This window comes from Micropterus dolomieu, linkage group LG02, assembly GCF_021292245.1.
Source record: "Micropterus dolomieu isolate WLL.071019.BEF.003 ecotype Adirondacks linkage group LG02, ASM2129224v1, whole genome shotgun sequence".
NCBI classification, from domain to species: Eukaryota; Metazoa; Chordata; class Actinopteri; order Centrarchiformes; family Centrarchidae; genus Micropterus; species Micropterus dolomieu.
In genome coordinates this window covers 26,643,787-26,671,333 of record NC_060151.1, presented here as the reverse complement: position 1 = coordinate 26,671,333, position 27,547 = coordinate 26,643,787, and the positions used below count along the sequence as shown (strand labels likewise).

The following is a 27,547-nucleotide window of genomic DNA, read 5'->3' as shown; positions in this document are numbered from 1 at the left end:
AGTAAATACAAGAAATACAAGGCAATCATCGGTGACCATAGATTGTATATAAGAAGTGGACGTAGTCATCATGACGTCACCCGTTGGTTTGTGGACTGCTGTTTTGAAGCCTCGAGTCTGGCCGTTAGGGCGCCACCATGTTGAGTTTTTGCAACCAGCGGCACCGGACGTGACCATATTTGGACGAGACAGTGGAGCTAACGGCCGTGTGTGGAGCTAGCTAGCTTGCTTAGCTAGGTGCATCTGTAATTCACATTAACTGTCATTTTAACAGGGCTGACAATTTTGTCTAGCGAACAACAGTCTTAAAACTAAATGTACTAACCAGAGAAAGTGAACAGCCAACTCTTAATAAGCTTTTTCAACTTTGCTGGTTAAATTTACACAGTGCCATGGTTACGAGTCACTCTAGCCTGATTGACAGGTTGCTATGGTAATGACTTGTCAATCACAGATAATCCCGCCCTCAAGCATTCTCTACTTTCTGGTCTATTTTCCTTTAAATAATAATAATAATAATAATAATCCTTATTTGTAGAGCACTTTTCAAAAACAAGTTACAAAGTGCTTTAACAAGTGTAAAGAATAATATAAAAAAACAAGATAAGAGCATGAAAAATTTATATAAAATTAGTAAAATACAATAAAATAAAGTCAAATAAGATCGGGAAAAGCTCTCCTATAAAAGTATGTTTTAAGAAGGGACTTAAAAGAGTTCACTGACTCAGCCGACCTGATTTCCTCGGGCAGGCTGTTCCAGAGCCTCGGGGCCCTGACAGCAAACGCTCTGTCCCCTTTAGTTTCCAGTCGAGACTCTGGAACAGACAACAGACCTCTGCCCGAGGATCTCAAGGTACGTGCTGGTGCGTATGGGACAAAAAGGTCAGAAATATAACAAGGCGAGAGGCCATGAAGAGCTTTAAAAGTGATCAATAAAATTTTGAAGTCAATTCTAAAACATACTGGGAGCCAGTGTAATGAAGCTAAAATAGGAGTAATGTGGTCATATTTCTTTGTTCTGGTTAAAAGCCTGGCAGCTGAGTTCTGGACAGTCTGGAGTCGATCAATAGATTTTTGGGTTAAACAGGTGAAAAGGCTGTTGCAATAATCAATGGGACCATAATTTATTAAATGAACATCATGTTGTATTGAAGAAGACTTGAAACTAGTGATTGAGTCCATAAACTCATTAGGAAAGTGTTTACAGTGGTAATAAATCAGGTGAGTATTAGGGTCATTTTGCCATTATTTCTTCATTATTTTGACTTCTTTTTGCAACCAGAGGAGTCGCCACCTGCTGGTCATGCGATAGAATGCAGGTTTAAGGGACTTCCGCATTGGCCTCGCTTCTCAGACCGGAAGCTTCCCGCTTGGTACACAGTTGGGCTGACTTTAGCCAAAGCTTGAGGCTGGCTTTAAACACTGCAAAGCTTCCTGAGTTTTTGTAGTTTTTGTGTATGGAATTCCACTTCCCCACTACTTTACTGAAACCATGTCACCCCTAATAGATGCTCTAGAGGAGGGGGTGCGAGACTATGAATCATTTTAAACATCAGAAATGCATTAGAGTAAAATAACAAGTTATCCAAGTTGAGTAAATAATATTTTTTCAGGATGTTTATTTGCAGCAGTACATTAGCTTGATGTTTTTGTGGTGAAAAGCAAGAGCACTGATGTTTCAGTACAATGATGCAGGTCATTCAGTAATTTACATTTTTTCCTTACAAGCAATCGCTAAACCTGCTGATTTTTGCTTTGCTGGTCTGGAAAGCTGATTTATCAACTTGAATTAAACTGCAACTTTTCACCCAAACATGTATCACATATGTTACTTATAATAGACTTTTGAAAAATTAGTCCACAGGCTGTGTGTAATCAGAATAGTTTCCACTGTTATGGATGAAGAAATATTGTATTAACACACATTTTGAATGTCACACTCAGACAACTTTTAATGTGGTATCATATTGTTATAAACACATAAAAAAACACAAGTACCAACACATTCTGATCAGTCTGATGCAGTTCATTCATTTGTGCCTCCTCCTCCTGAACCGATAACATGGGTGAGGGAGGTGTGAGTGGAGAAAAACAGGCCTTCATAGAGGGTTGTCTGAACGGCTGTGGTTCTCCAGATGCTCTCCCTAAGACACATAATGCTTGAACAATTTGGTCAGAGGCCCTCTGAAATTATACCATGTCTGCATATTCTGTGTGATTTTGAAATACATCACATTATTTGCGCTAAATATGCTCTAACTGTCATGTCACTGTGTCTTTAAGTCTTCACACAACAGTTCAGATCCGGTGCTGACATGAAAACAGCATGTTTGCACAGCCCGAGATGCCCTGCTACATCTGTGTTGTGTGTGTGTGTGTGTGTGTGTGTGTGTGCATGATGGGAGAGGGAGAGACAGGGCCTCCCTGCCTTAGCGGGGTCATTACCAAGATGAATATAGTGATTATAAGGATGAAAAAGGTGTGATTATGAAGATGAATAAGGCGATTAGGGCTCTTGTCATTGCTGCTAGGGCGGCTGTTCATTAGGAAGTAGAGGATGTCAGCGCACATGCGTGAACCCATTACCTTTTCATCCACAGGGGATCCGTATGCACACATACCTATACATTCATGCACATGAGAATGCTGCAATGCCCTAACACCAGAGCAGAGGAGACCATTTGTGAGGTTAAATGACCCATGTATGCAATATATCTCTCTCCATTGGTTGTTCGGGGTTATAATCCTGCTTGTTTTTGACCCGAAAGGACGCGGACATACCTGACTGCCTTTGCAGTCTGCATGTTGCTGCATGGGGTAAAGCTAGCTTGCAGTCTGCCGTGCTGGTACTGTAACAGCAGCTGACTAATGCTGCATGCTGTGTCACAGAAGTCGCTGTGTGTCCAGGGGTTAAAGACACCTCACCGGCTCCGTCCAAGTGATCCTTCCCTGGTAGGGGCCCAGATAGCTATATCCATGGCAACCGAAGCGAACAGTTACGATCTTTACATGGCAACGGCTGCCGTAGGGGACTGAGGATGGAGGTGGGAGGAGGAGGAGGAGGAGGAGGAGGGTGTAGTGGAAGGGGGGGGGGGGGCTGGATGCTGACGCACTCTGTGGCTGCCTGGAAAGTTTTTGAGAATGCCGCCCACTGACGAATCAGAAGTGGGCTTGAATCTCTCTAACTCTCTAACTCTGTCTCTTTTAAACGGCACCTCCTACTCAGTCAAGAGTCCTCCTGACCCCCTGCAACCCGTCACCCCACTCCACCCTCCCCATCCGATCATGCACCTCCTCCGTGTTTGTGTCTCATCAAACCTTTGTCTCAGTCTGCAGTGCTGTGGCAGCTGTGATCATGTTTGAGGGTTTAGTGTGTGTGGGCAGGTCTGACCGGGATATGTCTCTCCTCGGGCATCCAGGAATGATTTGTCCGGTTCTTCTCTTATCCTACCTGCATATATGTACAATGTGGTGATAGCCGATCTAAATACAATGTGGAGAAAAAGGACTGTCATGCACCCTGGATATGATAGGTTGCGCTAAATCTGACACAGTGATAACGTGGGCAGCATGAGGATCTCCGTGTGACAGTAGCAGCACCAGTCAACACAAGTACAATGGCACATTTCAAAGAATTTGAAGAAGAAGTTGAAGGGTTATGGCAACTCAGTGCTTCCGGTTATTTCAAATAATTCACCAGTAAGCTTTTGTTTGTCTTGAATGAAGTGTTTGTGGGAAAATGTGTTATGTGTGTCATATTAAAAGCTGCAGTTAAATAAAAAGCTTGATTTTTCATGAATCATGGTAAAAGGACAAGCTGTAGAGGTCAGTATGGTGGATGGGCATCTGCCACCCAACGGCTGGTCTCCTACCATGTTTTGTCAAGAAAACATGTGAAATGTGAAACGGGAAATGACACAAACCTACACACGAAACAGCTGCTGTTTGTTATTATAAAGATACCAATTATAAAGACAAAGAATATGGGTGAAAGGACAGATTAGCACACGCAGGTAGCAGGGATCCTCTGAGCTACAGAGAGAGCTGGAGGTGATTAAAAAGTGTTTTGCAGTGAAAAAGTAGCTGCCTGCTCTGCCAGCTGCTTGCTCTCATTGGCTGGATGTGGATGTTGAGTCGGCCGACTACACCAGATATTTAGAAGGCGTCGCCGATGTGTCAGTGATGCGTCAAAGAGCCGTTTTGCGTCATTAAGTAGATGATAATGACTGGCGACCGTCAATCGATCGCTGATTTACCCCTGATCACAAGCAAATCGGGCTTAAAATTGTGTAGTGTGAACTAGGGTTCAACAGCATCTCTGCAACACCTTATTGTACATGATCAGACAGTATCGTGCTTCAGTTTCTTTCTCAAAGTAATTGTGTTTCCATTCTTTCATTCACTTTGTGATATAAAAAGGTTTGTCTTGTCTCAGTACTGAACAGGAAACTTTGCTTGGCTATTGCTGCGTTCACATTCATTTCTTCACTGTGATAGAAAATGATAATAGCGGAAACCGGAATTTGTTTCAGTGGAGATATGTAGCTTTGCTTGATGTGTGCTACTGTCATGCTAACCATAAATTCAATGATCTCCACCAACTAGCTACGTTGTAATCCCTTAGCACACAACTTTTAAAGCAGGATTTTGCTCAAAAAGAACTAGTTTGTCATTAGACCATGCCAGAAGGCAAACATATTAATAGTGTTTCTGATTGACCTCATGAAGGTGGGGTGAAAAGCTGACAGACATAGAGAGGGGGAAGACATGATTATCATTTAAAGGAGACCTAGTAAACCTAGTTTTCCAGTCCTATATTGTAGTTCTGGCAGCTTTGCATGATTCAAAGTTCTAAAAATAATTCTCTGTCTTATACTGACTGTTCATGTAGGCCTTCATTTCAGCCTCTGTCTGAAACAAGCTGTAGATGCTCCTGTCTTTTTTGAAGCTTTGGCCATGTTTAACATGAACATCCAACATTGTAACATTGTAGATAAATAAATATCCTATGTCACCATTCTACAATGCGATTTATCGGGACTGAACATATCTTGGGCTGGACCAGATAAGTCAGAGAGTCCAATGGGACAACCTATGACATTATTAATCATCTCAGAAAGAGACAGCCCTAAAAAGTCGATAAATTTAGGCATTTACATGTGCATCAGTCTCTGTTGTACCTGCCTTTTAGTTCCTGGCTTGTTGTGTGGTCACTTCTATCATATGGGTACAGAGATAGTGGAGTTGTGGGGGTGGTGCAGCAAAATGAAGATTAAGTGAGAGTCATAGGTGGCGCCAGGCCATCATGCTTGGGGAGGCTATAAAATTCAATGTTCGAACATAACAGCTTTGGGGAGGGGGGTGGAAGTGGTGAGGGGGAGGTGTGACAGCCATAGTTCAACAAATGAGCAGACTCTTCTTCAGGAAATCATATTGTTGTCTTGATGGTGCAGAGCGGCACGACATGAACAAACAGCACCAAACCTGTTGTTGGTTTTGTAACAGTTATTTAGTCCAATGGCAATATAAGGAAAACTTGTTTGCTGAAGAAGTTTATGTAATCGCAAGAATCTGACGCTTTTTCAGTCTTAATTCATCACAAAATCACATCACAATACAACATATAAACAAGCAAAATATTGAGCTATAACAACCTGTATGGTGTGTGTAGAGGTGTGGGGGGTTATTTTGTAGCAGCCTGAGTCATTTGCATGAGATTTAATGGATTTGAACACAGTGGATGCTCGTGTGTAATGCATGGGACTGTGTTCTGACGCGACACTTCTCAAATCAGAGGCTGCAGGATTAACATGTGCCCTGTTGTCTTCCAGTGGCTGCCGGGATTTTATAAACTAAAGGAGAAGCTTTTCATGCAGTATTACGCAGCAGATACTGCAGTGCAGACTGATTTACCAGTGTTTCTGCATTATCCACAGTAAAAGTTATTTTCGATGCCAATTTAAACTATTATATTTACTGGAGTGTTTGATTTCCTTTGGAGCTGTGATGGGGTGAATTTTGTGTAAATGTGTACATATCAGGACATGGTTCGCTTTTAATTATAAATATGTTAATTTAAGGGGCAACACGGTGGCCTAGTGGATAGAACTGTTGCCTCACAGGGGTTTCGAACTGGCCCCGGCCCTTTTGTGTGGAGTTTGATTGTTCTCCCTGCGCCCGTGTGGGTTCTCTCCGAGTTCTCTGTCTTCCTCCCACCGTCCAAAGACATGCGGCCTAGGTTGATTGGTGACCCTAAATTGTCCTTAGGTGTGAATGGGACTGGTTGTTTGTCTATGTGTGGCCCTGTGATGAATTGCCGACCTGTCCAGGATGTACCCCGCCTTTTGGCTGATGTCAGCTGGGATTGGCTCCAGCCCCCCGCGACCCTGTATGCAGGATAAGGTTGACGATAGATGGATGTTAATTTACTTTATTTCAACTGTAAGCTCTTTGTATGAATGGCCTACTGATTGACATTAATAAAAAGAGAAACTAAATTCTCACCACATTAAATTTCTAACCTGTTAATAGCGCTGCCTATGGTGAGGGTCATGGAAGGGGAAATGGGTTGCAGTTACCTTAAAATTTGCAGAAAGTCTCCAGAAGCAGACAGAAAAGTGTCTTCCCAAATGAGGGTATTCTTTCCCTGTACCTGTCTAATACCCAGGGGCTAGGGCTTGTGGTATCAATAGCATTAGATAAACCTTCTCAGTTGCATCATAGACCTCTTTTAACCAGTCAACACCTAAACCTTGGAACGCTTCCACATTAAGCAGAGCTCAGCTGGAGCAGGTCCAAAACCCTGCATTTATATGTGAACATCAGCCCGGGGAAAGCTTCTTTTTAAAAACACGTATTAAGAGCAACACGGCGGCGTCACCAGGCCAGGAATAGCTTCTCCTCGTGGTTATGTTTTTGTGCCAAAGGGGCCTGAAAATGGGCTCGATGCTGACCGGATACACCCCGGGGTCCCTCAGGATTCAGTGCCTCACTGCGGTGGGTGACTATAAATCTACATCTACCCACCTCCTCTTTGCTGCAACAACCCCTTTTCTCCACTGCGCTCAACTCTTGAGTGATTCTCTGTCTCTCTGTGTTAATGAAGTGCTTTATGGTTGCAGAGGACAGGAGGGGACGCAGGGGGCATGGGGTTAGCACATAGCTCATTCCCACTATAGGGGGGCACGGTAGCTAGCGGTGACTGGACTGATTGAGTAAGTCTGGAAACCCTCCCCCCCACACACACACACTACTTTTAAACACACACACTTCACCCAGCTATAGCACAAGGGTCCAAGGGGGTTTGATGATGGCTCAATCCCAGCAGGAGATCTCAGATAACCTGCTCCCTCGTTTAATGACGGCTCTACAAACGATTACCACTCGATTTATGCCAGTAGTATAGTTAGCATCTGGATTTCACCACAATCCGGAAGCTTGTTCTCGCTGAGGGTTTAAAGTTCGGAGGGTGTCATTTTTCGTTTGTTGTGTTAAATTATCTGAAGCCCTTTGAGACTGAAACAGTGATTAAAGGCAACACAAATAAGCTTGACTCACTGCCCCTAAAGTGAGGGAAAACATTATTTCACCTTGTTAGCTTATTCTTCACAACATAATGTTTGTCTTTAGAGAATTAAATGCCAAAACCTTTGTCTTCAAGGATTTTAATATTCAAACCTCATTTTCCGTCTTACTGAGCTTGATTGTAATTTTTGCTCTTGACTTACCATTGAGGGTATTCCTCATGTACCAAAAGGCATACAGTAATTTAAACATCAGCTGTACTTTGTATGGTACTTTGTGTTTAGTGCTCCTCAGCAAATGTTAGCATGATAACACACTAAACTCAGATGGTGAACATTACACCTGCTAAACATCAGCATGTTATCATTGTCGTTAAGTCTTTAATCTTGTTTTGGTGTCAATCCTGCAGCCTGCTTCTTGTGGCTGTAATTGAATGATTAACAAAATATTTGGAGTCTTTAAAACACCTTTAAACATCCCTCTCATGCCCCTTTTATACAGTTTCAGTAAGGTAAATGTGAAACAGTTTTCATGTGACTTTAAACACAGAGCCCTTTAGTAATCCACCGCACTGTACTGAAATTGTTGCTCAGTGAATACAGGTGTTTCTCTTTGAGTGATAAGTGTTTTGACCCACTACACATCTGAGCCTCCGCTTACACCTCTCCATTCAACAGTGGTCCTCCTGCCAAAGTTCTTAATGGCCAAGCGGCTCCCCCCACGCCTCGGCCCTGCCCTCACACTCACGTGGGGAGGTCTCCGAATTGAAAATGCCATTATAAAACATTTACCAGCCTGCTGAGTTTTCATGTCTTACAAGAAAAGGACCGTTTGGAGCGGTTAAGTGTCACATAAATCTTTCAGTACGCTAATTGAAGTGGTTCCCCCAATAGGCCACTCTCCACAGCTGCTATTACAAATCGCACAACTGCGGATGGGACGGCCAGCTGCAAACCAAATCTTACACCCACTTGATAATGTTGTTAAGACACACACATGGTGCTCTGTGGATTCCTGCTGCTGCTAGTTTGCTCAGACAGCTCCACTGGGAGCGTGCAATGTAGTCCTATGTAAACACAAGTCATCTTTCAGTGAAATATGCTCTGAGAGGCGGCACAAGTGTGTTCTTCCCTCCCCTCTCTTCTCCTCTCCTGGAAATGCAACTTATTTAAAGGTTATTTAAGCAGGCAAGTTGAAGAGGAACATATTGTTATTTCCAGCAGCAGCCTGGGGGAGTAGTTGCAGGATACGGTGGGGTTACACCTACAGTATGCTCCAGCTCACATCTGAAAGCTGGCGCGTTACAGCTAGCTGCCGAGCATCTCCACCATAGCTTCTGAGGATTACGTGCTTTGAGCTTCATGCTACCGCGCTAGTTAACAGAGATCACCTTCCAGCTGATTGGAACAAGCCCAGTTCTAATCTCCAGTCTGCCACTTAAAAAGGAGCTTTACATTGTGTATCAGGGCATCAAGTTTGAAACTGTGCAGGTCCGTTAAACTCTGGAGGGCTTTTTCATGGCTCAGCAATTACTGAGGCCTCAAACTTGATGTATTCCACCTCCCACTTCATCTTCCCTCTATGTCCTTCAAAACCCCTCTGTTCCCTGCCCTGTTATCTCTCCTCTTCCTTCCCATTACATTGTCTTTCTCCCTCCCTTTCTTTCTTTATTTCTCACTCTCTCCAGTCTTAATCGCCACAGAACTTGTTGATGAATATTGATAAGTGTTTTTTGATTTCAGGCCAGAGCTGAGACCCTGGGGAAAAGGAGTGGACACACACACACACACACACACACACAGATAGTTGGTACATTGGATTGTGTCCACCAAGGTTTACTGGGTCTTTCTTTCAGAGGTTCCCACACTCATCCTGATGCATCACTGTGTCGAACAAAGCATGTAACCTAAACGCCGCTCAAACTTCCACTGAAGAGAAGGAAACATCAGATTTGTGTGGAGCGATGAGGAGACTTAAACGTTCCTCACATTAATACATGAAACAAACAGAAATGTCTTGTTTCCATCCAGTTTTCCACATCCTTTTCCATCATCTGAGGGTTTGACTGCTCCACTAACGGTTTATCCAACAGCTAACATTCACGCACAAACTGTACGAACACACATTAAATCTCCTTTTTCTTCAATTATTTTTCTGGAAATTCAGTTAAAATTTGCCACATTTGGATGGATATTTGACAAATGACACTGAGGCAATCAAAACATTATTCCCCCATCTAAATAAATCCATCCTGAGCGGAGTCTCTGAACAGACAACGCAGGTAGCCCAGACACAAATACTGTAAGCAGGAGCGAGAGCAGATAAGGTCGATTTGATGGCTCTTTTTTGTCCAGATGACACTCTCCAATGTCTGAGTGGTCATCACCGGGGGGCCCGTCTCCCTCCGCTGCATGTGGGCCATTGACAAAGTAATAACCGCACCCCGCTTTGCCCATCATGCCTCGCTTCCAAAACCTCCTCGGCAACACCTGGCACCATGGTAACCAACACCTGTTCACCTAATTAGATGGACACTGGTGGGGGAGGAGATGAGGAAGTTAATTAAACGCTAATATGGTCCAATCAAATGCTCAGGCATGTGCCTCCTCACTGCAGCAGCATGTCGCCATAATGGCCGCCTAATGCGCGCCTCCCCTGCCAGGTCACCTTGGGTGACCTCATCAGTGCCAGAACTCCGCTGAGAGGCAGCGAATAGAGGAGAACAGGCAGGAGGAAGTACGAGGGAGAGGAGAGGGAAGCCAGCATGCTGCTTCCTGGATGGACAAAGTAGCTGGACGATGAGGTGTCAGCCAAATGAACAAGCATTAAGAGATAAGGTTCCCTGTGCACAGCAGTTGGAGCGGCTCCAGGTCGCACCAGCTGCGCTGCTCTTGTTTACAAGCTGCCACCTGCTGTCGGAGATGCCTGGCGTTCAGGTCTGCTTTCTGTAGAACATCTTCTGATCTGTGTGAGGACCATGACCAGGCACCAGAGAAAAGGGTCCGATCATATGAAATGTTTGGATACTATCTGTGCTAACAGAAACTGGGAAGTGTTTTGTGAGTTACTGAAAGGTTTTCAACTCGGCTGTTTGTCTTGTTTGTGCCTTCTTGTATGAATTCAATTGAAATCTGTTTCTGTTTTTCCCAACAGGAAACTTAAAAGGGATGTGTAAACAGATAGACCACTTTCCTGAGGAAACAGATTATGAAGCGGACCCATCTGAGTACTTCTTACGTGAGTATCTTGTTGTCTCTCCGTTATCACACAGAGGAATCCTGTTTATGCATTAGATTAATGGTCTTTTGCTGCTCAAGTGTTTTGTCTTAGAAGTGACCACAAGGACAAATAACATCAGGCTTTTCTCCCCGTGTTCTCCTAACATCTACTCAGAATTTATTTAATATTTGTCCCACATTTTGCTCCGTCTCAGACTGGAGCTCAGTGCCAGTAACTGCTCTTGGCCCGTGTGTCAATGCTGTCTCTGCCTGCTTTTAGCACGAGGCTGGCCAGGCTGAGCTGCCAAACAGCTCGTCTGTTTTAACTGCTTGGCTGTGTGTAACATAACGTGCAGTGTTACAGTCGGCTGTGTACCCTGTAAACACAGCCCATTGATTTCTGCTCTCATTCCCTTTGTGCAAGCAAGACTGAGATTCTTGTCGAACTCATTTGCCCGCTAATCCTAAAAATCACAACAATGACTTGAAGCTCATGATATACTGTTAGTAGTGTTACCCCAATAGTCTCTTCTGATTGGCCAATTAATGTGTGTCTGACACGTTATTTGTGAATTAAAGTCTGTTTGCATCGCTCCACAGTCATGAAAGTCAGAGTTAAATAGCAACATTTTGTGCTAAAAGTTTAATTTAGAAACATGAAAGGTTTTATCCAATGCTGCTTTTAATATACTCATAGGCCGTTTTCATTAACACTTTTCATTACCGGTTAGAATGAATAGTAATCTTCATTTGTTTATGTTCCTATAGTTAAAGCTTTGCTCCACTGTTGTGTGACTTACTATAATGTAGACACAGAATATAGAAAGCAACCAATTATAAATATTCTACTTACCGTAATTTAAAATAGCTTTTTGTCTACTTTTATTTTAGCAGATTTAGATTTAATTAATATAATAACTGAAATATTATCCACATTGACATGTTTACATGGACTCATGTAACACTGAAATATTACTTCTAATGGAATTGTACAATTTATTATAATCAATGCTGGACAGTAAATGTAAACTTTTTTTAATATAAGTAGTTGTGTAAGGGATTACAATTTGACTTTCAGTCATTACAAAACAGTTACTCATCCCAGTAACGCTCCATTACTTCAGTTTGTGGGTTCGGCTTGTTCACTGTTTTACCGGGAGCTTTATGGTTGGTTGATATCATTTTTTTAAACTTTTATATCGGGTTAGGTAATAATGAGTGGGACAACATTATAAACGTAAAAGTAAGTGCTGAAATCAAGTACGATATTATAAATATTATTTTAATTCCTGTTAAATCCGGGACAATTTGGTAGTTGGGACATTTAGTGTTTTACAGATATTTGTCGGGACTCGAGACACCAAGCTTGAAACTGTGACAATCCAAGACAAACTGGGACTACTGGTCACCAAAGGGTTAGTCACCATAGGTAATGTTAACTTAGCTGTAGATGTCATTAAATATCTCCAAAACAAAGGCTGTTAAACCACAATGTCTCTGTGATGTGTGAAATAGGTGGAGTTCCCTTTTAATGGTACTGTAATGTAACTAATTACTTGATTGTTAAACATACGTTTGTATATATAACACCTAATGTGAAATTGATTACACTTCTCAAGTAACGTTCCCAACGCTGATTACAAACTCTTGTGGTATATTTGACAATATGTCGCATTAGCTTAAAACTTTAGGACTAAAACTGTCATGCCACATAAACACACGTCTTGAGTCCCTGTTGACTCTTGATGCAGTGCAACCCCCTTCGCCCTGCTGCAGGCTCCAGTCCTTTGAAACTGGAAATAAAGCGCCCGTCTCCTTGTCTCCATCAGCAGGGACAGTAATTGAGGCCTCTCGGAGAGCTGAGCGGTGTGTGCCAGTGCTGGAGATTAAGCCTAGCCAATTAGGCTGTGTTTGACTTAGCGCTCTGAGCGGTTGTTCCCGTCCATATGTGCCAGAGAGAACAGTTATGATAACATCTCTGGTAATGATTCTAACAATGCCGGAGCCTTGGCGAAGGCAGATCAGTCTTATAAAGAGGCGTCTCTCAGGCTGGCGATGACAGGGTCGCACGGTACAGGCCTCGCTCTGGTCCTCGGACCACCGACGATCGTATGCGCGAGTTTGTGTGAGTGTGTGTTAACCTCTTCCCAGGCTTTGATTGGAGGAGAAGGCCGCAGTGCTCCCAGTGGCTTGCCAATTAGGACACTAACATCCATAAATATTTCAGCCTCCTTCTTATATAGGTCAGGCCTCTCTCGATCGCTGTCTCTCACACTCTGCCTCTCTTCACCCTCACACTCGTAATATTTTGTGTCAGGAGTTGTACATTACCTATTGTCACACCTCTGGCTTGAAAGAGATTCAGCACATTTAGCTGTTTCACGGGTGCATGAAGAGGTCACAGAGGATCACACGGCATCGTGGTGGGTCTCTCCGTGTTAAACCCCAGGTATTTTTATATCTGCCCATTTTCTTTCATGGACTCACACCTGGTATTTCCATAATAAAGAGTTTCACGGCGCCTCTGGGTGGCCAAAGACAGAGAAAAGACTGCCTCTGCTCTCACATGCAGGAAAGAGAGAGGGGGGATAGTTATGCAACAGAAATGATGTCACTTCAGGTGAAGGCCCGGCGGAAGTGACATCACCAGGGAGCTCACCGGTACAAAATCACATGCCAATGATGTCATCAAACGGCGTAGCAAGCAGGTGGGAGATATTTGGTGCTGTGGTTGCTGAGCAGAAAACAGACAAAACTGACTGAAATTCTGTTAAACATGCACCCCCGCTTCACCACCCAAACACACGCTCTGATCTGTCCTTATGCTGACATCCACACACACCACATATCAGTAGCATGTGTGTGTGTGTGTGTGTATGTGTGTGTGTGTGTGTGTCTGTTCCGTGAGTCCTCAGCTCTCCCAATAGCAAGGCAGTTTGCACATCCACACGGGGTTATATAAGCCAGCTGAGGCACACTGAAGCGCCAGTGGGTTTTTAGATCATGCCGTGTCGGAGCTCCCATCATCCACTGCTCTACTGGGCGCTAAGCAGCGGAGAGAGAAGAAAGAGGGGAAGAAAACGCCCAGTTATGCAAGCTACTAATACTAAACTGAAAGACATAATTCACTGTAAAACAGAGAGGACGATGATGTCTGACTGGTGTAGAAGGAGCCTTTTTTTCCTCCTGAAATTAGGAATATGTTGCTTCTTTTAGGATACCTATGTTTTGAACTATAGACTAATACATTATCATCGTCAATAATCAGAACTTATTTTCATAATTTATTAATCATTCAAATCATTTTTCAAGTAAAAATTTCAAGTACAAAAATCAAACAACATTTGATAAACTCACCTTGTGGTTTTATAGACCAAACAGTTAATGGAGAAAATAATCCATAATCCAAAGAAGATTCATTGATTGAAAAATGTACAGCCCTAATACATTACATGCTGTGAAAATAAACCAGGTCTGCAACTAATGATTATTTTCATTATTGATTAATCTGTCAGCTATTTTTTCACTTAGTGGATTCATTTAGTCTATGACATGGTGAACAGCAGTGAACAACTTCTCAGAGACCAAGGTGTCGTCTTCAGATTTCTTGTTTTGTTTAAATAATAATCCAAATCCCAAACAGTAAAGCCGAAAATCCTCACATTGAAGAGCTTGAAAAATGACTGAGATGATTCATTAATTATCAAAGTAGTTGCCGATTATGTTACTGTCGATCGATCTAAAATAAAAACTGTATGCAGAACCTCTGCCAGAATACGATGGTCCCATTTTCTGCTCTCTAACCTCCACCACTCCAGCTTCCATCATTTCACTGCTGATTCATTTAATGCTACTTGTTGTTCCGTGTTTTTTATTCAAACTTGTGTGGGTTTTTTATTTTCTTTTATTCCTGGCCACAACATTTAACTGCTTCAGGCTCAGTATTTATTTTCAGATGGTAGCATGCCACTATTAATTTATAACAGCTATATATCAATATTATATTTTTATATTAACAATGTATCACAGCAGGGCCACACATAGACAAACAAGCAGGCACACGCACACCTAAGGACAATTTAGAGACACCAATTAACCTAGCCTTTAGATGGTGGGAGGAAGCCGGAGTACCTGGAGAGAACCCACGCGGACATGGGGAGAACATGCAAACTCCAAAGGCTGGGGAAACGGGGGTTTGAACCCACAACCTTCTTGCTGTGAGGCGACAGTGTGAACTACTGCACCACCCCTCACATAACATATCTCACCTCACATACAAACATAAGAAGTAGTGAGTAATATATGTATTTTTTAATTACTTTTTAGTTGTTGTTTTTTTTATTTTATGAGCTGTTGCCACTGTCCAACATGTTTTCACTTCCTGAGTTGCTTTCCCATTTCCATCACCCATTGCCTTATTGAAAGATAAACCCCACATTCAAGTATATTGAATTATTAATTTTCCTGTATGACTGTACTGCAGACAAAACAGTCTGAGTATAGTATGGAATTAGGGCATTGGCCTCCCCTGACTCATGTACAGTGGCCCACAGGCAAGTAGTTTCAGCATGTCAAAAGTCAATTAAAAAAATATAGAAAAAAGTATCGGGGCCATTTTAACCCCCCAATTAACTTTGTTGTGAACTTTCCTGGGTATTTTTGCCCCGAGCCAGCGTTAATCTCTGCCTCTGGTTTTTTGCATGCATTCATCTGAGAGTATTCGCTGACTATGATGACAGAAGGACAGGCCTGTCACAGCCTGTGTCACCCTGGGGCCTCGCAGCAGACTGGACGCTGGCCTGAACAGGCTTTGGCACCACCCAATAAAATCAATAGGTCTGGGGCAGGACACGCAGGGGCTTGTAGGGCAGAGCAGGGGGTGGCAACCACACAGGCTTTGTCAACCAGTGCAGAGTCTCTACTACCAGTTTGTATATAAAAGTGTGTGTGTGTGTGTGTGTGTGTGTGTGTGTAGAGAGAAGGGCCTCACCAGACGGCTTTAATATGATCACCTGACTTGATATGGGTTTGTCAGAGGGGTAGATCATGTGTTAATACAAGGCAAAGAAGTTCAAATGCAGCATGTGTTTGCCTTAGCAGGTGTTCCAGCCGGTCACGGTGACATTGACCGTCCTGTACTTCTAGCAGTATCCAAGGCAACAAATAAGGATAAATAAAACACACAACACACAGACGTGGGCCAATGAATTAAAAGCCAATGATTTTTGTCCTGGTTGACCGAATGAGTGCTAGCACTCTAACTTTATATCATATTAACAGGAAATATAGAGACAGCGCAGCTTGTAAAACACAGAGGTGAGAGTGTGTGTCCTCATAATAAAGCAAGATTAGAACATACAGGACAAGGCGCAGTGTTCGCTACCCTCTCTGATCAGTTTCACATACACACATTTATTTATCAGTCGTGAGCTGTAATAGCTTGGATATTCCCACCGCTGTGAGAAAAAACAGCAAATTATATTCTTGTATCCTTTTTATCTCCAAGTATAAAGCAGTCGAGTCAGGTTTAAATGTTTGTGGAGTTTTCTGTGCAATGCAAATCAAATTAAGAACAGTTTTATTGTTGCAAGCCAGAGGGAAAGCGGATCCGCATGCAGTCAAAAGCGAAATGACCTCCAGCTGCTACAACATTGAGAGAAAAAAAATGGTGTACACAATGTGTGGCTTAATAGATAGTCTGTGTGAGATACATCATGGAAATGTGCTTTGTGTGCATATTTCTAGGTCACAGACTCTCACACTGACATCATATTTTAGGGGAAAGTCAAAAAAATCTCTTGTTTTGATTTACTCTTTGGTTTGTCGGCACTGTAGAAGCTGATTAGAATCTCTTTGTGCAATACAATCTGGAGTTGTTGTTTTTAGCCCTTTGTGGTTGATATAGACTACTAAAATGTTTCTGTGTGCATTAATAATGTGACACATTGATGCTTCAGTGTGCTGTTATATGAGGACGGTACCAGCCCACTTAAAGGTAACCTGTGGAGTTTTTGAGCACTAGTAGCGTTATAGAGCAATATTTTTATCATTGGGTGCCATTTCTGTTTGTATCGAGCATGTGGGCGACACGATTCAAATTCTGCTTTTGGTTTCACGCGATTTCACTGATTGCAACAAAGGCGTTGAAGAAGAAGACTATTAGCTAGCAGACATGGATGTAAACGATGTAGGATTTAAAATATTCAAAGAACTGAAACAGGACATTTAAATGTGACTCGGTGCAATATCTAAGCTTTACATGCATGCTCCTGGTTATGAAATCAATGCTCGTATTCATAGATAAACTATTGAACCAGTCACAAGTATTTTTCTTGGGGACTGCACAGTCATTAGAAATTTATTTTGTTTTAGATTTGTTTATTTATTTTACCAGATAATAAAAAACACAAACAACATAACACATCATAATAGCAGAAGGATACTGCTGAAGAAACCGTTCTCATCTCACCAAAAGAGAAATAAATCAATGACAACTAAACTGTAAAAAAAAAACTTAAGTAAAGAGGAAAAAATAGAAAAATATACACAATAATTATATGTGGCAACAAAAAAATACAGGAGATGCATTGTTGTGTATGAACAAATTGGTTAGTGTTTCTCACTTAAATGTAGTGTGACAAAATGTTCAGATTCAGAAATTCACAAATTAAAATCTGTTAAAATTGGGTGGTGATAGAGCAGTGGATAAGACTCATGCCTTTGGTATTCAATTCCCCACTGTGACACATATACTATTGTGTCCCTGAGCAAGACACTTAACCCCTAGTTGCTCTAGAGGCATGCGACCCCTGACATATATAGCAATAAGTTGCTTTGTATAAAAAGCATCAGCTAAAATGAAGAAATGTAAAATTATTTATTCATTTCAACCATTCTGTCTCAGCGTTGGACAGAATAATCTTCTCTATCAGTTCCCCATCCTTGTTCAGCCTTTATATTAGTGAAACCAAAAGATAAAACCTGCGTGGCATTGACTTACCAAGTGATGTGTGATGTTGGCCACGCTAAGGTCTGGAGTGGCACTGTCACGCCGACGTTCAAGCGTGATCTGTGGGGACATCAGCAGTGGAGTGGAGGGTAATTACAGTAATTGAAATGTGTTCTGTGGAGGGAACTTTAATTGTCGGGCCTGTCATCTGAAGTGACTTCAGCGTGAGGGAGCTCTTTTAGTGTGTTCCAGTGACCTGTCTGCATGTGTGTGATGTTATGTTAATATGACAGAGCAGTATTCAGTGGGAGGACTACTGGGATCTAATGGTAGCTGTGTGTATGAGCGGGGACCATGCATAGACTCTAAGACACTACAACTGAGAGATTTATCATTTGTGAGGAGAAAGTTTAAATCATATTCCCCTTAGATTTTTCTTTCTTTGAGGGAATCCTGCTAGTGATGTGTCTGGGAGCCCATACCCCTCCAGAAAGCATGACAAGAACAAATTACACTTATACTAATTACTTTTACTAATTGAAATATACAGTTTGTGTCTGTTTAGAGTTACGTAATTATTTATTAACCTTGCTTTTTTACTTTCAACAGTAGAACAGTTATTCTTGACATGTCACACTTTTTAACCATCAATATGACCAAATATTTCAATGTATTACAGATGAAGAATCTTGCATTTTTATTTATGTATGAAAGTAACTTAGGCAATGACCAACAGAAGTGGTATTAAATGGGAGCTGGCTCTCCCTTCAAAGAGCATCACCAAATCCTGCAGCTTCAACAAATATTATTTCTGGCTTCTAGCTTTATCATACCTGTTAAAGGATCGGTGGATATTTTCTCCAGTCTTTCTTACAACAAAACTCACTTACCACAGAGTTTTGTTTGCTGTAATAGTTCCCCCTGATATTACTGGCCATAGAGAGATTCCTCTAAAAGCAGTATTTGCATAATAACTGGGGGACAAACTTTGCAGTCCTTATTGAAATGACTTCAGCACCGAGTATGAGGCTTCAGCAGTCTGAGTTGGACAAATCAAGTGGTTCTGTTCCACAATTGCCTCTTTTAAATTCCCTCTTTGTGTTACAATCCATCTGCTGAGACTCTACATTAAAGGCGTTTTATGGCCTATACATTCTGGGATGCTTTTGATCTTTTCTGATCATGACAGATCACTGCGTTCAGGATAAAGTTTACTAACAAAATCTGCTTTGAATTTTGAACATTTTGAGTGGATTGACTTGAAATATTGCAGTTGACTGCAACAAACAATATTTTTCAACTTTTCTCCAATAACAGTGAAAATGGTTTAAAAAAACATGTCGATCCCAGTTTCACACAGACCAAGGTGACATCTTTAAATCACTAGTTTAGTTCGTCCAACAGCCAGCAAACAGTCACATTTAAGAAGTTGGAACTAGTTCATTTTTTGCACTTTTGTCATTCCAGCTCTATTTTAAACACTAAATGACTGACTAGTTGAAGTTATTATTACTGTATACTGTACTGATTGTTCTGTGCTTGTTCTCTGTCACTTGGAGAAAATAAACATTTTGGAAATGATGAGAAGAGGAATGGGAAATGGATAAAAAACAGAAATAGCCAAAAAGTAATAATTGAGACAACATAAATTAGTATAAATGCTAACATTGGGACACAAATTAACTCATTAATGGATTCCCAGAGGTGTCTTAAATGTCTAATCTGAACACGTTATTCTAGTTTATATATGACAGCGAGTGAGACTTGCATTTATTTTCTAATCAATTCAAGTCAAATTGCATTCTGCCAGCGAGGTGTGTTGTCCATACGCATAAGCTTGTAGATGTGGGCTGAAAGCTGCGTAAGCATTCTTGCAAATTTTTAATTTAGCTACCAAAGCTAATTTCCTTTGTTTTTGCACATTGTTTCACACTGTATATTTTAACACACTCTGTAGCCACTCCCAGTGTTTTCTAAGAGCTGCTTTGCCAGGGTTGAAAGTGGGGAGCTTGGGAGGTGTGAGAATTGGGGTTTGAGGGGCAACAAGCCTCTTACTCAGGACGATGCAAGGGCTCAGTATTGAGGAAGAGGAGGACGAGGTGTGAAGGGGATTAATAAGCATTTGTAGTATTAAATCAATGTGCCTGGGAGCTGAGGCACCTGATTAGTATGACCCTGTCCTGCACATCAGCACATTCTGGGCTGGGGGAGGCTGATTAAGAGCCAATGCTAATTTCCTCTCAACCCTGTCAATGAAAGAGAGTGAGAGAGAAAGTAAGAAAGAGAGAAAGAAAGAGAGAGGGAGGGAAAGGATGGAAGGTGCAAAGAGACGCCATTGTAGGAACGTGTGCTTGTTTATTAAAGTACACTGCACTTACTTATGTCTATGCGTTTCATGGATGTCAGTTGAACGTATGTCAAGTTAGGCCCAAGCTAAAGTTTGCCAAAAATGGCTCCAATTGTAGCCTTGAATTTTTTTTCCAATAGAGAGAGTCATGGACAAAAAAAGAAGTAATTTGTGCTCTCGAATCTGCATAACTTATCGCCTTCATGCCATTAGTGTCGTCTTGCATGTCAAGTCAAATTTTATTTACATAACACCTTTTAAAACCAAGGTTACAAAGCACTTTACAAGGAAGGAGGTAGCACAAAAACAAAGCAATGAAGAAAAAAACTGTTCTAAACAACACTTACAGAGATTAAAAGCTGCATTAAAAGAACATACAATTGCTCACACATGTACCCTTCACACTCTCTCTGCGGATTGTTGTTGTCTTCTTCAAACTTCCACCTGAAGAGGGGAGAAGGTAAAATATATTATTATTAGACTTTATTGTCCACCTTAGTGGAACTTTGTCTTCGACTTCTCTGAACAGATATGCAACAGTAACACCACAGTTAAAATTACAAAATAAATTTTAAAATACACACAGTTAAGAGTATGACACTGTACCATCATCAACATACAGTAACAGAAAATGGAAAGCAGCGCAGCAGATGAAAACAAGGTAGGTTACAACCTACTAGAAACACATTTAAGAGTGCTTTCAGTTTACATTTAGTGCCTGTATGGCATGGGGAATAAAAGATCTCTTATACATGTTAAAATGCTTTCTACCAGGCTCCTATATACCATCTCAAGAATAAGTTGGCTGAGCATGAATTAAAAATTAATTAAAAACAATTGCTGGTTAGCTCTCTTAAAAATACTCTCTAAGTTTACATTAAAACTTAAAGTGCGATCAATGATTGTACCCAAGTACTTAAAATGCTCCACTACTTCCACAGGCCAGCTGTTAAGTACAACAGGGGTGATGATACTGGCCCCTATTGGTTTTGTTTGTATTATAAGATCTTATGTTCTAGTCACGTTAATTTCCAGTTTAATAGTCTGATACCAGTCCTGCAGTAAAGTGACCTGGCTAAAGTAAGCTTCCTCATGTCCTGCATTATTTTCTGTGAGAGGTCCTACCAAGACCATGTCATCAGCATATTTAAGTAAGCTAATATTGGTGCTGTCCACAGTCATGTCATTTATATAAAACATCAGAGGTGACAACACACAGCCTTATGGTGCTCCAGTATTTATAACAAGCTCATCTGAGTAGACCCCATTCATTAAGATTCTCTGAGGGCAGTCAGTTAAAAAACTTCTAATCCAGTGAATGAGCCCACCGTTCACATTCATCCTACAAAGAATGTCGATTTGCATAGTATAAAAAGCAGAAGTAAAATCAATAAAAAGAACTCGAACAAATGATTTTGGTTGTTGCAGGTGTTTAGCTATTTGATTCACAAGAGTAACCTGCATCCTCTGTGCCCCTGTGTGACCTGTAAATTGAAGGGGGTCCAGTTGATTCCCAACAGAGGACGTAAGATGGGTGCTGACCACTCTCTCTATATACTTGGCTAAGAGTGGAGTGAGTGCCATTGGTCTAAAGTCTCCGAGGGCTGTAGCCTTAGACACTTTAGGCACAGGTATTTTTGTGGATTTCTTCCATGAGTTTGGAAAAACACCACAATTCAGCAAAATTTGAAACAGCTGAGTGAGAACCCCTTTAAGCTGTTGAGACCATGCCTTTAGCACCCTTCCTTGGAGGCCATCAGGCCATCTCATGCATTAAATACATTGAATAATGCAATGCCTATAAAAAGCATTCAAAATTGTATGGAAGGTTTCATATTTAGTTTAATTAACTGAATTAATGGGGATAATTTTTGACAGTCATCAGCAGAAAAAGACCTTAAATGTCAAAGTGAAAACAGATCTGTACAAAGTGATCTTTGCGTAAGTGTTCATTCCCTGTAAAAGGACACACCTTACTGTGCGTTCACACCAAATGTGAATTTAATCTTTGCGTCGCTTTCTCGCATGAGTTTTATCGTTGGACTGCTGCCGAGTGTTCACACACAATACGATAATGCAAATAAACACAACTCATGATTACTACATCGGTACGAAACCAAAGTAAAGATTTTGCTGTGATTTAATTGCAAGAAACGGATCAAAATGATGCCGAAATAAGTACAACATGATGCCGACTCATTAAACGTATGAATTTATGCTTTGTCAGGTCTGTAAGCAAGACAGCAGAACAACAACTTTTAAAATGTTTGTTTTCTGAATGGAGTTCAGCTCGATCAGGCCTGCTATGCTAAATTGTTCACAGTGAAGGACAAAGATAGCTGGAGTCAAGTAACATGTTTTCCGAAATTCCCCGGTAGAGGCACAAGTGAATCCCAAAAATTACAAGTAAAAAGTGAATTTAATAAAAGCAAATAACTGAGCTCCTCCATGTGCGTCCGCATCTTTGCATTGACTTTGTATGTAATCGCACTGCTCCCAACGCTCGCTTTGCGTTAGATCTGAAGACAAAGGAAATCATTATGTGAATTCAAAATCAATGGATTTTGAACTCACATCATTTGTTACACGTTGGAAGTTTAGGTGAACCGAAACTTTGAATGCAAATATAGTGTCTAACTTAGATTTGATTCTTTACTTCAAGGTATATGTTAAATGCAGGAACTTTGCTATAACTCTGGTTTAGTCGATCACTCCCTTGTGTGTTTGTTTCCTGGTATTTTAGGAAATTAAAGCAACTGCCTGTCAGTGTAAATGGACTGTACTTATATACTGTCTTTCTAGTCTTGTGACCACTCAAAGCACTTACACTACAAGTCAACATTCACACATTCATTCACTGATGGCTGAGGCTATCATGCAAAGTGCCAACTGCTCATCAGAAACTGATTAGCGGCGAGCCGCTCTACCTCTAAGGCACAGCCGCTGAGTCTTGATTGTGGTTTTGTGAAACAGACTCGCTACAGATTATTTACCATTTGGACTCAGGTTGCATAAGTGGAGCCACAGTGGCACTGAGGAGCACTAGCTGCTGTAGAAACCCAGCCATGGGCCTGCATGGGTGTTCAGTCTCATTAAGTTGTTTGTCAGCCAGTGCTGGAGAGTGCCAACGCTCGGACACCAGCCTGAGCTGCAGCCGTGCCAATCAATACAGTACACACAGTATCCGCTCTCACCCTGTGTCTCTGCGAGCAGGTTGGCACGCATGCTGGCAGGACAACAAGGCCGGGCGGGGCTAGCCAGCCTCCAACACTCACTACTACAGCTCCTGCATCGGTGCAGCCACCAACAGGCCAGGCAGAGCGACACACCATCTGTGTCTGAGTGCTGTTGTGCTGTACAGATCTGGATAAAAGGCAAAAAGCAGCCAGTGTTACTTGTCAATAGTTAGATGAGAAGATTGATAACACTCACATATACTGTGTCTGTTCAATGTGAATCTACCACCAACACAAAGACTGGAAACGGGGAAATAGTGGAAATTATCAGTGTTCTTGCTCTATAAAATCAAAGTAGTCTAGATGACATTTCTTCCATCTGGGGAAAGTAAACTTGTGTGCCAGTTCCCATTTTGGCTACTGACAGGAAAACAGCCAGTGATTGTGGTGGTAAATAGAAAGGTGCCAATCATCAGCCAACAACCAGTATAAATAGAAATCAGTTAGAATTTGACAAAAGCTGTAGATTTGGTACAACTTCCTCTTGTTTAAACTATAAATGTACCTCAGTGGTCAAGATTGACATCTGCTGATATAACTGACCATTCGCTAACCCCCACCCCTCTTAGTGCCTGTCAAGCTTTCCATTCTAGCATATATGCACTTTACAATGACAACATTGGCAGATCTGTCATCAGAATTCACAGTAATTATTTAAACGATGCTTCTCATTTGTAGCTGACGATCATGAATTTTTCCATCTGAAGTGACAACTGTTACTTTGAGAATGTGGAATAGACAATTGAACCTTCACTAAGCCACGCCCCAAATACCCAGCTGGCCAATCACAGCGCAGTACAGGACTCGCTCCAACTGAGGTCTGACACTTTCATGGTTGCGTTCCATTGACTCTAATGCATATGGAGTCGTTTTCAAGCTTTTTTTGCTGTATTTTTCCAAGATATGGTGAACGCTGTTCCTGGGACACTTTAATAGTTACAGTTTCTACCCAGAGAGGTTGAAAGGAGAAATATGAATTATTCTCTTTCCAAAACCTAAAACAAATCCAGAAAAATGTCGGCTGTGGATTGTTCCTAATGTAATGTTAGTTAGCTAAAGCTAGCTAACTTCCTACTGAATATAACGTTATATAACCCCACTGTTCTGCTTTTTAATGATTGTAACAGTGAATAGAGACCTACCCAGCTTTACAGGAACATTGTTGATAGTAGATTGTTATAGCTTCTATCAGTATATTTTTCACGTAAGTTTGAGAGCCTGAATAAAACCTTCAAATGCACTACACAACTGCAAAACTATCTGCTTCTTTCTAAGATAGCTTTGTCCTAAAATTCGACAATACTTCTCCAGGGAGTGCAGTTATAGACAGTGGCAGCACCGTAATGAAATTCCGACAGGTCAGACAGTTTGTCGGACTTAGCAACAGCAACTATAGGGGGCTTGGCTTAGTGAAGCGTCAATTGGCAAAAACTATATCCAAAGGAGAGAAAAACTAACCTTCCAAAAACTAAATAAAGAACCACTAACATTAATTTAAACTCTGTTATAGTAGCATTTTGTCCTGAACATGTTTTTTCTAACATAACCTGTAACCCCACAAAATGAGATTGGAAGTAATGCCAGGTTATTACTGTAGGTAGTAAGCTAGTTAGCCGGGCATGCTAACATTTGCATGTGGATAAACACACTCACAATCCATTCCTTGCACATTTTCTGTTGTAGTTTTGGTTATGGAAAAAAATGATTATTATGTAGGTTACGACCCATATTTACTTTTTTTTCTTCGTTAGTGGCAGAAAGTCCAGGTAAAGAGGGTGGCAGGATATGTGGATGGATAAGTGAAGTAAACTCAGACTGAGGTTTGAGTCCCGTATGGAAGAAAGTCACAGGTGACATGTTTTAAGTTAAATAAAGTTTTCTTACTTTACTTTAGGCATGTGACTTACATAAAGTACATATTTTAACCCAAGCCACGAGCTTTTCTAAACCTAAGTGGTTTTGTTGCCTAAACCTAACCAAACTATGATCGTTTCACAACGTTTGCCATGTGTTTAACATCACATGAGTTACGTACTTAAGGTCCTGTACACCTGTCGCTGGACTGGTATGGGAAATACTCATATGTTGTTTTGGGAAATGGTCTTACATGTCGTTTTGGGACGCTTGACAATCAACCTATTTTGTTGTCAATGTTGTCAATGTTGTCAATGTTGTTGTCTTGTTGATTTTGTTGTTATGAGGATGTGTTGCTTTTATTAGAACCCCCATACACACTGTTTCAGTATGTGGAGAAATCTAAAGCATGCGTCTAGTTACGGTTTCCATGAAAATATTGGTCATAGCAAATTAGCAATCAGTTATGATGAAAATTATTCAGTGTATTAGTGTAATGTGTGACCAGCTATTATTGCCAAAGACAGAGTGCAGAGCTGGTGTTCAGCCCCAGAAAAACCCCTTAAATGGGTGTCACATGTGGGTGTCATGGGGGAAGAAAGATGCGCCACTCCTTGTGATAGTGACCTCGACCCAAATCAAAACTGAGACCTCAGTGCTAATCACAGGGTTCCCTAGAGCATCCTTTCATGTGGGCCGAGGCGAGGGCTTCAGAAACACAAGACGCTGCGAAGGTCGCCGCAGTCATTAGCTATTAGCACGGAGGTCAAAGCTTTCATTTGGACGGGGTCGTTGTTTTCCACCAGCCCGGAGATTGACAGCGTTTTACCACACAGGAGAGTCGCCACAGTTCTTTCCCAGGACTGGAGCCATCCCAACAGCCCTCTGTCAGAATAATGTGGCTGAGATAATCCACATTCACCAGCCCTCCTCTATGCGCTATCAAGTTGTAACATGCAGTCCCCTCCAAAACTATTGGAACGGTAAGGCAAATTCCTTTGTTTTTGTTGTTCACTGAAGACATTTGGGTTTAAGATTGAATGATGAGTATAAGACAAGAGTTCAGAATTTCAGCTTTTATTTCCTGGTATTCACATCTAGATGTGTTAAACAACTTAGGACATACCACCGTCTGTATTAGACCACAGCATTATTAGGTGAGCAAAAGTAATGGAACAAATAATCTTAAAGTAAATAACATTTAATATTTGGGAGCATAACCCTTGCTTGTAATAACCGCCTCAAGCCTGCGACCCATCGACATCACCAAACTGTTGCATTCTTCATTTGTGATGCTATTGCAGGCTTTTACCGCAGCTTCTTTCAGTTCTTGTTTGTTTCGGGGTGTTTCTCCCTTCAGTCTCCTCTTAAAGAGGTGAAATGCAGCTCTATTGGGTTAAGGTCAGTTGATTGACTTGGCCAGTCTAAAACCTTCCACTTTCTCCCCTGATGAAGTCCTTTGTTTTGTTTGTTGTTGGTTTTGTGTGTTATGGGTCATTGTCCTGCTGCATGATGACTTCCTCCTGATTAGTTTCAAAGTATTTCTCCGTAAATTGGCAGACAGAATGTTTCTCTCTACTTCTGAATTAATTCTGCTGCGACCATCATCAGTTACATCATCAATAAATATTAATGAGCCTGATCCAGAAGCAGCCATGCAGGCCCAAGCCATGACATCACCTCCACCATGCTTCACAGATGAGCTTGTATGCTTCGGATCATAAGCAGTTCCTTTCTTTCTACACACGTTGGCCTTTCCATCACTTTGGTAGAGATTAATCTTGGTCTCATCAGTCCATCAGATTGTGTTGCAGAACTTTTGCGGCTCATCTCTGTACTTCTTTGCAAATTTCAATCTGGCCTTCCGGTTCTTCCAGCTGATGAGTGGTTTGCATCTTGTGGTGTGGCCTCTATATTTCTGCTCTCTGAGTCTTCTTCCAACAGTGGATTGTGATACCTTCACCCTGCACTGTGGAGGTCGTTGCTGATGTCACTTACTGATGTTTTGGGGGTTTTCACAGCTCTCACCATATTTCTGTCATCAACTGCTGTTGTTTTCCTTGGCCGACCTGTTGGACGTCTGTTGCTCAGTACACCAGTAGTTTCTTTCTTTTTCAGGACATTTCCAAATTGTTTTGCTTGCTATGCCCAATGTTTGTCAATGTTTGTGGATTTTCCTTCTTTTCTCAGCTTGACAGTGGCTTGCTTTTCTCCCACAGACAGCTCTCTGGTCTTCATGTTGGTTTATCCTCTTTAACAGGAAATGTAGTCTTTATAGGTTTGAACTAAGGATGAAAACTTGAGCTATTTAATGTTTGGAAAATCAACCTAAAAGGCAACACCTGGGCAACAAGAAACATCTGTCAGTCACATGTTCCAATAGTTTTGCTCACTTGAAAAATGGGTGGGTTCAAACAAA

General features: G+C 41.5%; 1 protein-coding gene and 1 long non-coding RNA gene across 2 annotated transcripts in view; one reads left to right on the top strand and one right to left on the bottom strand.

The window, feature by feature from the left end:
- Nucleotides 1-27,547, top strand: part of cacng2a (calcium channel, voltage-dependent, gamma subunit 2a) — a 75,283-nt gene that overhangs the window by 37,916 nt on the left and 9,820 nt on the right. Inside the window, exon 2 of the mRNA XM_046035866.1 lies at nucleotides 10,678-10,761. Within this exon, the coding sequence (XP_045891822.1) occupies nucleotides 10,678-10,761 (84 nt within the window). The remainder of the gene's footprint in view (nucleotides 1-10,677; nucleotides 10,762-27,547) is intronic.
- On the bottom strand, nucleotides 20,368-25,084 carry LOC123983487. Its single transcript, XR_006828193.1, has 3 exons — nucleotides 25,009-25,084; nucleotides 23,233-23,401; nucleotides 20,368-20,482 (listed from the first exon to the last, which is right to left on the bottom strand). It is a non-coding gene; the product is annotated as an uncharacterized LOC123983487 (long non-coding RNA).